Source organism: Bidens hawaiensis, unplaced genomic scaffold, assembly GCF_021521415.1.
Source record: "Bidens hawaiensis isolate Kalapana, Puna unplaced genomic scaffold, B.hawaiensis_p1.1 tig00006636_1, whole genome shotgun sequence".
Taxonomy (NCBI): domain Eukaryota; kingdom Viridiplantae; phylum Streptophyta; class Magnoliopsida; order Asterales; family Asteraceae; genus Bidens; species Bidens hawaiensis.
This window is the reverse complement of record NW_027491450.1, coordinates 176,737-192,053: the sequence shown is the minus strand read 5'-3', so window position 1 is coordinate 192,053 and position 15,317 is coordinate 176,737. Positions and strand designations below refer to the sequence as shown.

At 34.8% G+C, this 15,317-nt stretch overlaps 1 protein-coding gene and 1 pseudogene across 1 annotated transcript; one reads left to right on the top strand and one right to left on the bottom strand.

The window, feature by feature from the left end:
• Positions 1–4,294: 4,294 nt before the first annotated feature.
• LOC143633263 (UDP-glycosyltransferase 76H1-like) lies at positions 4,295–6,917 on the top strand (annotated as a pseudogene).
• A 3,154-nt stretch (positions 6,918–10,071) lies between these two features.
• On the bottom strand, positions 10,072–14,248 carry LOC143633273 (uncharacterized). Its single transcript, XM_077101607.1, has 2 exons — positions 13,800–14,248; positions 10,072–10,451 (listed from the first exon to the last, which is right to left on the bottom strand). The coding sequence occupies exons 1-2, from the start codon at positions 14,246–14,248 to the stop codon at positions 10,223–10,225; spliced, it is 678 nt and encodes a 225-aa protein (XP_076957722.1). The 3' UTR covers positions 10,072–10,222.
• Between the last annotated feature and the right edge of the window lie 1,069 nt (positions 14,249–15,317).

The window sequence follows — 15,317 nt, the reverse complement described above, 5'->3', positions numbered from 1 at the left end:
TATATATATATATATATATATATTATTTATATTTATATTTATATATTATATCGGGGCGGGTCGGGGCGGGGGTACCTGAACCCAAACCCGAACCCGAACCCGAAACAATCCCCGAAACAATCTCCGAAACCCGACCCGAAACCGAAAAAACAAAACCCGACCCGACCCGAAATAAGCCGGTTTTCGGGTTTCCCCGTCGGATTCGGGGATTTTTGCCATCCCTATGCTTATATGCTTAAGTGCTAATGTGTTTACCGCTTTTGGATGGTTGATTCATAAATCCGAGTATATCTGGCATCCCCTTATAGAAATGTGTCGTTAATGTATTCTTATTAACGATTTCATACAAAATCCGAGTATATTTGGCATCCCCTTATAGAAAGGTCGTTAATGTATTCTTATTAACGATTTCATTTATCTAAATTGTTGCTATTATTTATTGTTTTGTATACAAATTGTGGAATTTCATATTATATATCTATTGTTCAAAAACTATGAAATTGCTCACCAACCTTTGTGTTGACAAAATCTATTTATGCAATGTTACAGGTTTGACTTTAGGTTGACTCGAGGACTTGAAGAGAAAAAACGTTATCGAGACTATTAGGATATTAGCAAAACGAACAATATATTATTTACTATGATTTGAATTCGGTTATTGTATGAACAAGTTATGTGCCTCTTTGTGTTTCTATGAATTTAAATGAGTTGATTAAATATTGTCACTTAATAGTGTCGTGTGCGATGAACAATCGGTTGCGCCCCGACGTTTCCGTCATGGTCGGGGTGTGACACTAGTGGATGGACCAAAAACACAAGGTATCTCGATTTTATCCGCAATTCAAAATCTGACCCTAGAAATTGTTAACCTAAATCCAAAAGTACTTGTATCCATAGAACCCGAGCCCAAACCAATTTAATTCCGTTCAATTATTGTATAGACTATAATGTTGGATTCAGTTAAACACTAACATGAATTTGTACAAGCTAAACAAGTACCTTATTTATCATGGAAGCAACTGAAATATACAATTTTTTTCCCTACACATTTCGTCAAACAACTTTAAAAGACCAAACATTTTCAGATTTTGACAATCAAGAAAATCGTAATCATGAACTTGAATAACCTTGTATGAGCTATATTTAAATGCTATGAAACAATAACATTTGAAAGCTAACAAATATTGGACTAGAACTTCATTTATTATTAAAGTTACAATGTTACATAATAGCATAGAAATTATACCAGACATTTCATCGAACAACTTGTAGACGGACCACAAACACTCAACAAATTATACTAGGCATTTCATCGAACACCTTATAGACATGACAATATGTATATAGAGGTTTATAGCCAGAGATTCGTATATTCTTCACATCAGGCTTCTTGACTTGTGCTTTGGGCACAGTAACCGTGAGCACACCGTTTTCAATGACGGCCTTGACCTCATCCATTTTAGCGTTCTCAGACAACCCGAACCTCCTTGTGAAGCTCTGCTGGTGCGTTCCACACGGTGCCACGTATCGGTCTTATCTTCTTTTTCCACGTGTCTTTGCCCACCGGAGAGAAAGAAACTTATGGGACCGTATTTTTCACATTGAATTATATTATAAAAATGGTTTTTAAATTTAGGGTGATAGAGCATTCACATTTAATCCATCAAAAAAATGTGAGTGAAGTTTTTATAATGTATGCAGTGGTTTTTCAGTATATTTGAAAAGTTGCTGTTCATACCCTATAACTTTTTAATATATTTTGAAAGTAGTTGTAAGTAGAGGTGTTCAAAAAAACCGGTTATAGAACCGGTTTGGTCGGTTTAACCGAAAACCGGTTAATAGAAAAACCGGTTATTAAAAAACCGGTTAGACCGGTTATTGAACCGCCGGTTAGTACTTCGGTTACTCATTCGTGGACAAAAACCGGTTATTGAACCGGTTAGTAAAAAAACCGGTTAAATTTAAAAACCGGTTATTAAAAAAACCGGTTAACCTAAAAACCGGTTAACCGGTTAACGGTCAAAAACCGGTTAACCTAAAAACCGGTTAACCGGTTTTTAGGTTAACCGGTTTTTGACCGTTATAAAACGGCCATATGACCGTTTGGGTCCTTTTTTGCCCGTTTTTTCTTGATTTCTAGCCGTTTTTTTTAACATTTTACCCCCACAAACAACTATATATAGTTTAGGTTGGGTAGGTTAGCTCACACTCGATTATACAACTCTACTAGCTCTAAACGTTTATTTCATACGCGATTATTTTGTTATCTCACATTCAATTATACCACATTACCACTCCATACGCTCTTATTTCGTAGTCGTTTATTTCATACTCGTTGCCCAATCCCAATCCCAAACCGACCTTGAAATGGGGATGTACTACATGATTTGGGAAGACGCCGGTAAACGTCAAAGGGTAAACACCCCAAGCAGTGAACTTGGAAGGTATGGTGGTACCAACTTTGTGAAACACATGACTCCGGATGAATTTAGAAGTCTTGATTTGCTGGCTTGGTGGAGAGGTAAGGAGGATGAGTTTCCGATCCTCGCCGCCATGGCCAAAGATTTACTAACGGTCCAAGCTTCCACGGTAGCTTCGGAGTCTGCTTTTTCTGTTTCTGGCAGGGTTATATCGATTAGGAGGACTCGACTCACTGCACCAGCTATAGAGATGTCGATTTGCTACAAGGATTACTTGGACTCTTTAGATAGGGCACAACATCAACGCTCACTCGAGGGGGAAATGGAGTATGAAGCGGGCTTGTATGAAGACGAGGTCAATGAAGGACACACTCAACCAATGACCGATGAAGAAGCCGCGTACGACGATTACCTAAGAAATAGCTCGGGATCGGGTAGCGAAGAAAATTAGTTAAAGAAACAGCAAACATGGAGGCAAATCATGAGTAAGAAACAGCAAGTTGTTCATGTAATCGTGTCTAAGCATTCTTTTTCCTAATATGTGCTCTTATTTACTTGTTGATTTGGATTTTTCTAATTTAGTTAAAGAAACAGCAAACATGGAGGCAAATCATGAACAAACTGCGATTGGGAACAACAGGAGCATCTGCTAGTTCACGATTTAATGTTTGTATTTTTGAGTTAAATCATGAACAACAGTTCTTGGCAGAGATTTCTTCAGTGTTAATGATTTAATGTTTGTATTTTTGAGTTACGAATATGCGATAACGATTTAATGTTTGTATTTTTAATGTAAAAACTATAAATGAAAGTTATGTGTTTTTAATCTTTGGTTTGTTGAAAACACATTCACCAACACACACTCATACTCATCTTCCAAGCAAAGAACCCTAACAACGAAAGCAAAGAATGGCTTCGGTCAGTCCGTTTTGCCTTGTAGTTACCGGTTTGCCTTGTAGTTACTGGTTTGTTTATACTGTGAAAAAATAATGGTCTTCATTAAGTACAAAATATAAAAAACAAATATTCGTATTTGAAACCGCGAAATTTAAAAAAAAAAAAATAAATAAAAAAAACCGGTTAATAAAAAAAACCGGTTAATAAAAAAACCGGTTTATTAACCGGTTTCTAAACCGGTCCTAACCGGTTAGACCGGTTAGGGTTTTGACAGAAAAAAACCGGTTATTAACCGGTCCGGTTATTAACCGAACCGGTTTTTTTCCGGGCAAAAAAAAACCGGTCCGGTTAATAACCGAACCGGTTTTTTTAAAAAAACCGGTTTGTGCACCTCTAGTTGTAAATGAAGAAAAAATAAATGGTAATGATAAAAATATAAAAAAGTATTATTTAATTGAAATAAGAGAAAAAAATCTAGTAATTTTTAGTGTAATTTTGGATTTAGAAATAAAGAATTGGATGTGAATGCTCTTACGCCTTTTTAATAAAATAATATTTTTTTTATACATTTCTCTCCTCAATTTACAATCACTATACAAAATATATTAAAAATTTTATAGGGTGTTACAGGAGTTTTTCAAATATACATGGCGGATCATGTCTGTAGTCAATGGCGAAGGTTGCTTAGGGCCCGGGGTCCCCCCCCCTCTTTTTACGCACTAGTGTAAACTTACCCGTTTTCGGCCGAAATTTTTTATACGTAGTGTAAAATTTAGCCTTTTTCGGCAAAAAAATTTTATACGTAGTGTATAATTTAGCCATTTTCGGCCGAAATTTTTTATACTTAGTGTAAATTTAGCCGTTTTCGGCCTAAAATTTGAGCACAACCCCCTTCGGTTGTGAAATTTTCTATACATTTTGAGTCCGGTCCCCCCCAGGTGTCTTATTCCAAGCTTCGCCAGAGTCTGTAGTTATCTTTACTACCATTAACAAATCAAACTTTGCAACCATCTTCTCAAGACTCAACAAGTCAAGACCACATCCTGTTTTTCTACTAACAAAACACATATCTTGATCCTTGCACATGGCAGATCACAGCGAAAAACGATGGCGATTAGTGTTAACAGCAAGTCCACTTCAAGGCCACATGACACCCATGCTGCACCTAGCCACCTTCCTTCACTCCAAAGGCTTTCCCATAACCATTGCTCACTCTAACTTGAACCCACCAGACCCTTCAAACCATCCCGGTTTCACCTTCGTCCCTCTTAACGACATGTCAACCGTCAACATTGATTTTGCTGGTGCAGGACAGTTCTTGAAAGCTTTAAATGATAACTGCAGACCCCATTTCAAAGAACACCTTGTTGATATCATGAATGCACAAAAAGATGCAGCATGTGAGAAGGAAACAATAGTTATTATTCATGATAATCTTATGTCTTTTGCTGCATCTGTGGATGGTGATCTGGGTCTACCCGCCATCGTATTGCGAACCAGCAGCGTGTCTGCTTTCCCCGCGATGAAGATCATCCCTTGGCTTATTCAAGAAGGTCGATTTCCGGTACAAGGAAACTCTTTTATCCAAATAAAAGTTTATAGATTTATAGATTGTTTGGGTTAAGAGTAAAAATGAGCCAAGTCTAAGCTCGAGCTCATTTAACTTACCTGAGCTCAAGCTTTGACTTAGTTGTTTGAGCTCTGTTTCGAAAGCTCGAGCGGAACACCAATTATTATTTTTATTTTATATTATAAAATTTTATGTGTAACATAATAAATTTTATTTAGTATTTTTATCATAAATTTGTATGTACTAATAAGTATTATACAATTATATATCTAATATAGTAAATAAAAATTTTATAAATAATAGACTTGTTTCAGCTAACTGGCGAGCTCGACCTTGATAAATGAGCTCATATACTAGGCACGCTTATTTTTAGGCTCGGGTTCTTTTACCTATTGGGTTGAATGGGTTGTAATAAAATGTATATAATGGGTCAAACTATAAAAAAGAAAAGGATTGAAACGGGTCAAAACGGGTTGACATTTCTTGAGTTTATTTTTTTATTTTTATTTTTTTTATGGAACAAGAAAAACGGAGGAAACTTTTTAAATTTTTTTTTACTTTTTTAGTTTTTTATTTATATTTCGAGTTATGATTTTTTAATTATTATTTTTAAATACTTTAGTGAAGGGTTTCTAAATCTCAACCCATTTTGACCCATTTCAAAAAACCCTCATTAAAAAATAAAAAAATAATAATTAAAAAATCATAACTCGAAATATAAATCAAAAACTAAAAAAGTAATAAAAACTAAAAAGTTTCCTCCATTTTTCTCGTTCCATATAAAAATAAAAAATAAAAAAAAAACTCAAGAAATGTCAACCCATTTTGACCCGTTTCAATCATTTTCTTTTTTTAGTTTGACCCATTCTGACCCGTTATATACGTTTTATTACAACTCATTCAACCCATAGGTCACATTTGCCACCCCTAGTTTAAACTCAACCAGATTTGAGCTTTTAGCGAGCGGATCTCAAGAAGCTCGTAGGCAACTTGGTTTGTTTAAACCCTTGTTTTGAATCAAACTTGGTTTAAACCCTTTTAGCGAGCGGATCTCAAGAAGCTCGTAGGCAACTTGGTTTGTTTAAACCCTTGTTTTGAATCAAACTGAATAGATTATGTCATTGGAAATCAAACAAAATCTACACCAATCAACTAATTTAAACTATTTTCAAAGATTCTGTGTTGCAGGAGATAGTTCAAGAACTACATCCATTAAGATACAAAGATCTACCCTTTATTAATCTTCCAATACAATATGCACTTGAAGTGATCAACATGATCATCCCCAAAACCCCTCCGGTCGCCATTCTTTGGAACACACTCGAGTTTCTTGAGCCATCAGCATTGACGCAGATACGCGATCACTACAAAGTTCCCATTTTTACCGTCGGACCGTTACACAAAATAATCCCAGCACCCTCCACTAGTTTTTATGAAGAGGATACAAGTTGCATCTCATGGCTAGATAAACAAGCACCCAAGTCAGTTATTTATGTGAGCTTAGGAAGCATAGGAAAAGTGGATGACAAAGTGTTAACTGAAATGGCATGGGGTCTAGCCGATAGCAACCAACCGTTTCTATGGGTGGTTCGGTTCAAGGGTTCAAGTGGATTGAGTTTTTACCAGAGGGTTTGGTGCATGAGATGAAGTTAAGAGGATTGATAGTGAAATGGGCACCACAAAAGGAAGCCTTGGCACATTATGCAGTTGGGGGGTTTTGGAGTCATTGTGGTTGGAACTCGACTCTGGAAAGCATGTTTGAAGGGGTTCTGATGGCGTGTCAGCAGTTCGAGTCAGACCAAAAGATTAACTCTAGGTATTTGAGTTGTGTGTGGAAGATGGGGGTTGAAATTGTGGTGGAAAGAAAGGAGATTGAAGGTGTGATTAGAAGAGTTTTGGTGGATGAAGAAGGTGAAGAAATGAGGCAGAGAGGTATGGAGATTAAAGAAAAGATTAGAGTTGCAATTAGTCAAGGTGGTTCTTCACATAAATCTTTAAATGAGGTGGTGGACTTCATTTTATCATTATAAGTGTTATTAGTTGTTTGTGTACACTAATATTTGATTTAGTTAAATGCCAAAACACATATATAGTATAAAAAGGTCTATCTCTTTTATCCGTAATTCAAAATCCGACCCGAGAAACTGCTAGTTCGAATCCAAAAGTACTTGTATCCATAGAACCCGAGTCCGAACTTGTTTATTCCGTTTCAATTACTGGTCTCTCGTTTCACGGTTCTGGTCAACCCGAAAAACCTGCTCTTTGTTTTATCATTATAAGTTTCTACATTACCTTGTTCATTATGGAAGCATATACAATTATTATTTTTTTTTTTTGCCTAGACATTTTGTCTAACAACTTGCAGCAAGATCAACCATTTTCGAGTTTGGACACTCAAGAAACTCAATACTCATAAACTTGAATGACTTTGTATGAGCTATGCATTTAATTAAATGTCACAGAGTTATATTAGACTATGTGGTGCTTTAAGACCAGTCAATCGGTCCTGTCTTAGACTCATCAGGCGAGCGGCAACATCGGTCCTGTCTTGGATTCATTAGGCGAGCGGCAACAACTCACTATTTACAATTATGTTGGATTTCCGATAGATAATGTTAAATAGTTTTATCTAAATAAAATTCAGGCATCCAGTAGAAAGTTGACATGTGAGAAGATTATGTTGGATTTCCGATAGATAATGTTAAATCATATTATCTAAAATAAAATTTAAGCATCCAGTAATAAGTTGGCACGTGGGAACGAAGATTATGCTAGATTTCCAATAGATAATGTTAAATCATATTATCTAAATAACATCTAAGCATCTAATAATAAGTTGACCCGTAGAAACGAAGATTATACTGGATTTCCAATAATAGATAGATACATAATATGATACAAATTACACTAGACATTTGATCGAACACCTAGCAGACGGACCACCAAACACTCAAAATACACACTACAAAATACAAATATGGCTATATATCATGGAAAGATGAAGAACCTTCTCGATCTTTTTATGTATTACACTACGGCAGAATCTTCTCAATCTGCTAATTCAGATTGTACACTCGTTTTTCGAATAAGAGAAACCATCGTCTAAGGCAAACACTCGTAACCACATGTGGAAAGGCACAACAATACGATGAGATAAAATCCGTTCAGTTTAAGGGCGGGTTCGTTTCACAGAATTCGTGGGAATTCAAATGAACTGGAATTAAAATCCTATGTCATAGCGTGTTCGTTTCGTTGGAATTGGAATCTTAATTCCATTTTGGTGTGTTCGGTTGTCAAATAATTGAAATTGGAATTCAACTTTCCATCGATTTCCATTAAATAAAAGAATTCCAAATCCTTCCAAACTACGAGTATGTTTGCGTTCGGTTTGACGCCCCGAGTCAGTTCGGTTCAACTCATTTCTCGAGTTTTTTTTAAAACGATGACAACGAATAAAGCATTTTAGTTTTTTTTTACTTTTTTTAATTTATATTTTGAGTTATAAGTTTTTTAATGTTTTCACCGTTATTTTAATAATAAAATAATAACGGAAAATATAAATAAAAAAAAACTAAAATGTTTCCGTCGTTATCCTTGTTAAAAAAAAAGAAAAAAAAACGAAGCCTGTTCCCACCCAAACCAGAACAACCATTTTTTTAATTGACCCGTTCTGACCCAAACTCATTCCAATCCAAACCTATTTCGACTCATCACCTGTTCGACCCAACCCAACTCATTTGCCACCCCTACCTGAAGGTGGTGGGGTTGGTTGGAGATGCGGTGATATTTGTCGAGATATATTAAAATTCATTTGTCAAACGAACACACATCAAGAATGGAATTGGATTTCAATTCCTTCCAATTCCAATTCCTATAGGAATGTTCAGATTTCAAATCCAGTTCTTTCCAATTCCAAATCATATGCAAATTCTAATCCCAATTTCATTTCATTATATGAAGCGAACGCCCCTAAAAATTCTACCAGCGAATGTCAGTTATTCTTCTGATTTCTCGTCCCACCGCCACTAAATAAGGAGGGTAGAAATTGAGCCTGAGCCACATGAGAATAAAATTTGTTACCTTAACAAACTTATGTATCTGATTTAATTTGTTAACGAAAAAAATCAAAAATTTATTCCAATTGAGTTACTATTTTTAGAAACTTGAATTTCATAGGTTCAAGTATAAAAATTTTTGGATCACTTAAATAGTTCCAAGTCAGATCAAGTTGATCACATAATTAAAATTCGACACTGATACCTAAGATTCGAGGGTTTACTATATGAAGATTTGATGTTTCAACAAATCAACAAATAAGTAGCTAATAATCCCAATCCCTAGACTAATAATTCTTTAAACAAATCACAATCAAGCTAATCAACAATGGAACAATAACCAAAATTCAAATTTCACCTAAACACAAAACTAATTATACATTAGCATTAAACATCAAACAAGCAACAATTCAACAAACACTAAAACTAACCTTTGAGTTTGAAGAAATCACTCAAATTGTCCAATTAATTCAAACAAATCACCCTAATCACTTTGGTTGTGCCTGTAGAAAGGGTGGGGATATGTAGTTTTGTGTTTTTTTTTTTGTTTAAAATTATTATAAAAAAGTCCATGTCTCTCAAAAGAATATTTTACTCCCTTTACATAAAACTAACAAGATACTGAGGAAATTTGTGTTTACCCTAACATTGCTACAAAATTAAAAAGCACATAATCTCAGTTTTAAGCTTAAAATCTACGCCATACCACATTACCACAAGTATTTGTATAACTAAGGGGCTGTTTGGGATTGCTTATTTTCACCAACTTATAACTTGTTAACTTTTTGATGAGTAATAAGGTGTTTGGAATTGCTTATATTGTGAGAGGAAAAGTTTCATAAGTTACAATATTTTAACTTATTAACATAATGAAAAGTTATAAGGAGGTAAAATAAGGAATCCCAAACAGCCCCTAAAACTGAACTTATAATGGCTTAATAATAGTTTGATGATAGTCTAGTAATTTTTTTTATTTTTTTAAATAGCGTTTAGATCCACCACCAATACCCGAACAAGTCTTCCTGAGACGGGTTTTCAACCATCCATACTCATTTCGACACTCCAGACTAGACTCACACAAGAAATCTAATAATTAAACAAATTCCTAATATATAATATCCCATTTAAAGATAACCAAAATGAACTCATTCACTGATAACTCAGAAAGGTCATCAAATATGTACTTTCAGCCTTACAAATATATACACTTCTATGATCCAACATCCAATCCATACAACAAACATCTATATCTTCTCAACACCTTTCTTTTTCCACCCAAATTAAGGCAATACATTGAAGTGAAACAGCCAAGAAATAATGAATGCAAAAACCATACAACCCAACAAGATATTCATGATTCTTCGACCCCGCCAAAACGTACGTGGCGGCTCTGTAGGAACCACCATGGGTCCAGTGGCTATCGGCTCGGTTTCAGTCGTCGTCTGGCTCGTCTCATTGGTCTGGTCCCCGCCTACATTTTGTGCTGTGGCACCACATATCTCACACGTCCTGATCATTACCATATATCAAACATAAAATCGTTTTAGTTTTAAAAGTTATGTGTACTTTAGACAATCATTAAACCTTGAAACATAAAGAAATACATTAAAAAAAACATGTTAGGTAATAAAGATACACAAGTTGTTCTAAGGTTAGGTACTTAGGTAGCCTTGTATATCTTAACAAATAAGGTTTCATTAGCATGAGTAATAAAGATACATAATATATCTTTTAAATCCAAAAGTAGTTTTAACAAGCTTAATGTTGGTTTATTTTGTGACATCATATTTAACTAATTCGGGTTCAAATTTACGGCAAACTATAATTAGGCCTGTAAGTTCGTTCAATTAACTTTAATCAAACAAAAAATCGAAGACGAACAATTTAACAAGCGGGGTTCTCTTTGTTCGTGTGTGTTCTTTAAGAAAATGAACGTGTTAAACGTGTTAATTTTATTAACATTTCAGACCCAATAGATTGATGTTCATGTTTTTGCTCGTTTGTTAACGTTACTAAAGAACTTAAATGAACGAACATTAACGAATGAACATAACATGAACACCAATTACGAGTAAGCATGAACGTCAATCTATTGGGTCTAAAGAGTAAAATAAAACTAAATTGGTGATATTTTAATTTCATAAAATAAAGACTAAATTGTAATGGGCCAAAAATTTAAATGAACATGTAAACTAACATAAAAGAAAGTACATAAATAAACGTAAAAGAAAGTACATAAAAAAACGTTAACTAACGGATATAAATGCTTGTAATTTGTAAACAAAAATAAACGAAAAGAATTTAACGAACAAACGTAAACGAAGGGTCACGAACATAAATAAAAAAAAATATTTGTTCATATTCGTTCGTATATTTAACAAACGAATATGCATGAACTTTCTGTCGAATGGTTCATTGAACGTTTGGTTCGTTTACAACCCTAACTATAGTCTACCTTTTTGTCACGGCCTCATGGGAATTAAAATAAACAAGCCCAGTTCGTTTAGAACAAACTAGTTTATTTGCATCTAGTTCTTCTTTAACCTAGATATTTGCATAGAACCTGTTTCGTCACGCGCGTTGATATATTTATAAATATATATATATATATATAATGATGTATAATGATATATGATGATTGAAAGATATACTAGGGCCGGACACTTAGAAGGTAGTTAATGTCATTTTCTTGACTTTGCAAGGGGGTTTGGCAAATGATCAATAAATGACAAAAACTAGTTGATCAAACACATCAATATAAACCAAACTATTTATTGAATATTCACACATTTTAAATAAAATCTTGAAGTAAAAAATGGGTTGATGCAGCATAACTTATGATATTTTAACCAAAGTGATATTTTTTAGTGACAGATACAGAAACTTTTGATAAGCGAAAATTGGTTATGCTAAAACTGGTTGGCTAAAAAACAACAAATAAACATGAAACAATTAATGCAGGCTCTAATAATCAATCAATCAATCAATCAATCATGCCCAGTAAAATCCCACCGACAGCAAAGCTATAAGTAGGGTCTGGGGAGGGTGGGATGTAGGCACACCGTACCTCCATCCAAAGGAATGAAGAGGTGGCTTCCAGAGAGACCCTCAGCTCTAAGTACATGTGTATGAAGCAAAATAAAGGAAATCAAAGTTTAACATTTATATACAAACTACTACTAATTATAATAATATTAATAATAAGATCACAGTTTAACAGCTATATAAAAGCTAATAATAATTATAATAATAATAATAATAATAAATGTAAGGGAAATACCATTATGGTATGCGACCTAAATAAGTTAAGTCTAAGCCCTAAGGTATTCAATTCTCTCTAAAAAACCTTAACTTTAATTCTACTTCTCCACGAATTCCTATCCTCAACCATGTCCTCGGAGAGGTTTAGGTCTATCAAATCATGCCTAATCCTCTCATCCCAAGCAGGCTCTAATAATCACTAATGATATATACAGGAAGACACAATTTAAAAAAGAAATAGAAAACGAACAAGTATATAAAATTGTTGATTATATAACTTAATATTTGAATCAGAATTTGTTACACATTATATTAAAAGAGTGTTGACTGGTCAACGGCCTCTTTGATCCGAAGGCCAGTAAACAAACCAAACAAATACAAACAGAGTGTGTCTGCATTCGTTCTTTTAACTTTAAGCGAACACGAACAACTAAACGAACGGGGTTTGTTTTCTTGTTCGTGTTCATTTATGTTCATTCATTAACGGTATAAATGAACAGTTCACGAACGTAAATGAACGAACATAACTAGCTAAAAATCAATTAAAATTCAATGTGAGCAACAACGTGTTAGGACTGAAAAGCTCTTAACATACTAAATTGTAATGCGCCTAAATATTTTAAATGAATATCTCAACAAACGAATAAACAAAATGTAAACTAACGAACATAAATGAACAAACGAGACATGCGATTGTATTGCCAATTTTCATAACCAAAAAATCTCAAATCCATCTTCATACCAACAAGGTTTTTTTTGTTCGTGTTCGTTATTTAACAATATAAACGAACAATTCACGAACATAAATGAACGTAAACTAAAGAACATAAATGAACAAACGAGAATGCGATTGTATCCCCAATTTTCATAACCAAAAACTCAAATCCATCTTAGTACCAACAAGGTTTCTTTGTTCGTGTTTGTTCATGTTCGTTATTTAACAGTATAAACGAACAATTCACAAACATAAATGAACAAACATAACTAACTAAAAATCAATTAAAATTCAATGCGAGCAACAACGTGCTGGACCTAAGAAGTTCTTAAAATACTAAATTAACAATCGGAAAATAAAAAATAAAAAAACCCTGTGCACTAACTAATATAAATGAACAAACGAGACATGTGATTGTATCCCCAATTTTCATAACCAAAAAATCTAAATCCATCTTCATACCAACAAGGTTTTCTTTGTTCGTGTTCGGTTATGTTCGTTATTTAACAGTATAAACGAACAATTCACGAACATAAATGAACGAAAGTTCTTAAAATACTAAATTAACAACTGAGCAACCCCCCCCCCCCCCCCTTGCGTGGAAACTAACGAACATAAATGAACAAATTAGACATTATGCATCTTCATACTAACAAGGTTTTCTTTGTTCGTGTTCGTTTATGTTCGTATTTCAACAGTATAAACGAACAATTCACGAACATAAATAAACAAACATAACTAACTAAAAATCAATTAAAATTCAATGTGAGCAACAACATATTGGACCTAAAAAGTTCTTAAAATACTAAATTAACAACCGAAAAAAAAAACGAACATAAATGAACAAACGAGACATAATAATAATCAAGTTAAAGACTTACATATTCCCCTTGATCTTAAACCAAGTTTCCGCACACTGTTTATGCGCATCACCCAGATCCCCTTTACAATTACACCCCAACTCAATCAACCCACCGTCACCACCACCACCACCGTCATCATCCACCGTACCACCACCGATCTCAAACCCCAGATGACAAATCCGACACTGCTTCTCACCACCACCAAAACAATGCACCTTCATCTCCAACTCACCACTCTCAAGATCAATCTCATCCGACGAACTCTCCATACGGCTGTGATTATACGAGAATATCCCAGAAGACCCACATTCTGATTGTGGGTCGGAGTCGGATAACCCGAAGCTGCTGCCGCCGTCTGTGGTGGTGGGTTCGGAGTGGACGGGGCGGCGGCGGCGGCGGCGGCGGCGGCGGGGTGGAGGTCCGGTGGACGGTGAGTGAACGTCGGTGAAGTTGTGGGGTTGAGACATGGGGTTGGTGATGAGGGTTTGGTGTTAGTGAGAGACTGAAACGCAAAGTTAAGGACTAGTACTCCTACTGTTTTCTTTCTTTCTTCAGAACACTGTCAGATAAAGAAGACTTGTGGGTCCCACTTTGTTATTATTATATAATATAATATAATATTATTATTAATATTTTGCTATGTTAATAGTTTTATTATTTATGGGTAGATTTTTTTGGAATGGCAACAATATCACTATAGGAAGGAAATTAAATTGAACTGTCAATTTAGAATTTAGAATTTAGAATGTAGAAAAGAAAGTAGAAAATACTCAAATAGGATGTGTTGTAACCAAGTTATGATGCTTTTCTTCATTGTATGTTAATCCACTTAAAGAAAAAAAAAAGATTTTTTTTATTAAAACAACGATTTTCTTATATTAAGCTATTGTGTCTTTTAAATTTGGAGAGGCCCGATGTCACATTCTGGTCAGACTATGTTGTCTTAACCGGACTCACGCTGGCTTCAAAGTTTGCCTTCGCGTTTCCCTGGGAAACCATACCGCCGGCTGTCACTTGACAGTCGTTGTGTCGCCACAATAGCAGAACTCTCTGACGTAATACACGGTGGGACGAAAACCCGGGTGGGCTCCGGGTTGAAACTGACAACCTTTGCACAAGACCTAGCTCACATTTTTCGTTGCCAATATCCACCCAAAATGACACAAGTGGGATTCGAACTTTGGTCTTCTCTGGAAAACCCAAGCCACCTACCACTGGACCAATAAGTTAGGGATAAGAAAAGAAATAGATGGATATAGATTTGTTTTGTTTTTTGAAAAAAACTTGGTTTGAAGTTTGAAATTGGTTGGATTGTAAGTTGTAACCGAGTCGAGCTAGATATAATGTGAGCTCGTGCATTAGCAGGCTTATAGGCTCGTTTGATATCTGGCTCGTTGATTAGCTTGTTTTGATTTTTTTTAGATTAAAGCATAAAGGGAAATTCCTGTAATATTCATTATGGTATATTATATTAAAAGAGATCAAGGTTTTGTTCTTTTGACTAAAGTTCTCTCCAAATGTCCATCGCATTTTACG

Coding starts and splice junctions, on each gene's coding strand:
- LOC143633273 (XM_077101607.1), bottom strand. CDS start 14,248: ATGTCTCAACCCCACAACTTCACCGACGTTCACTCACCGTCCACCGGA. Junction 10,452..13,799: donor TTTAAGATCAAGGGGAATAT/GTAAGTCTTTAA, acceptor GGTAATGATCAG/GACGTGTGAGATATGTGGTG.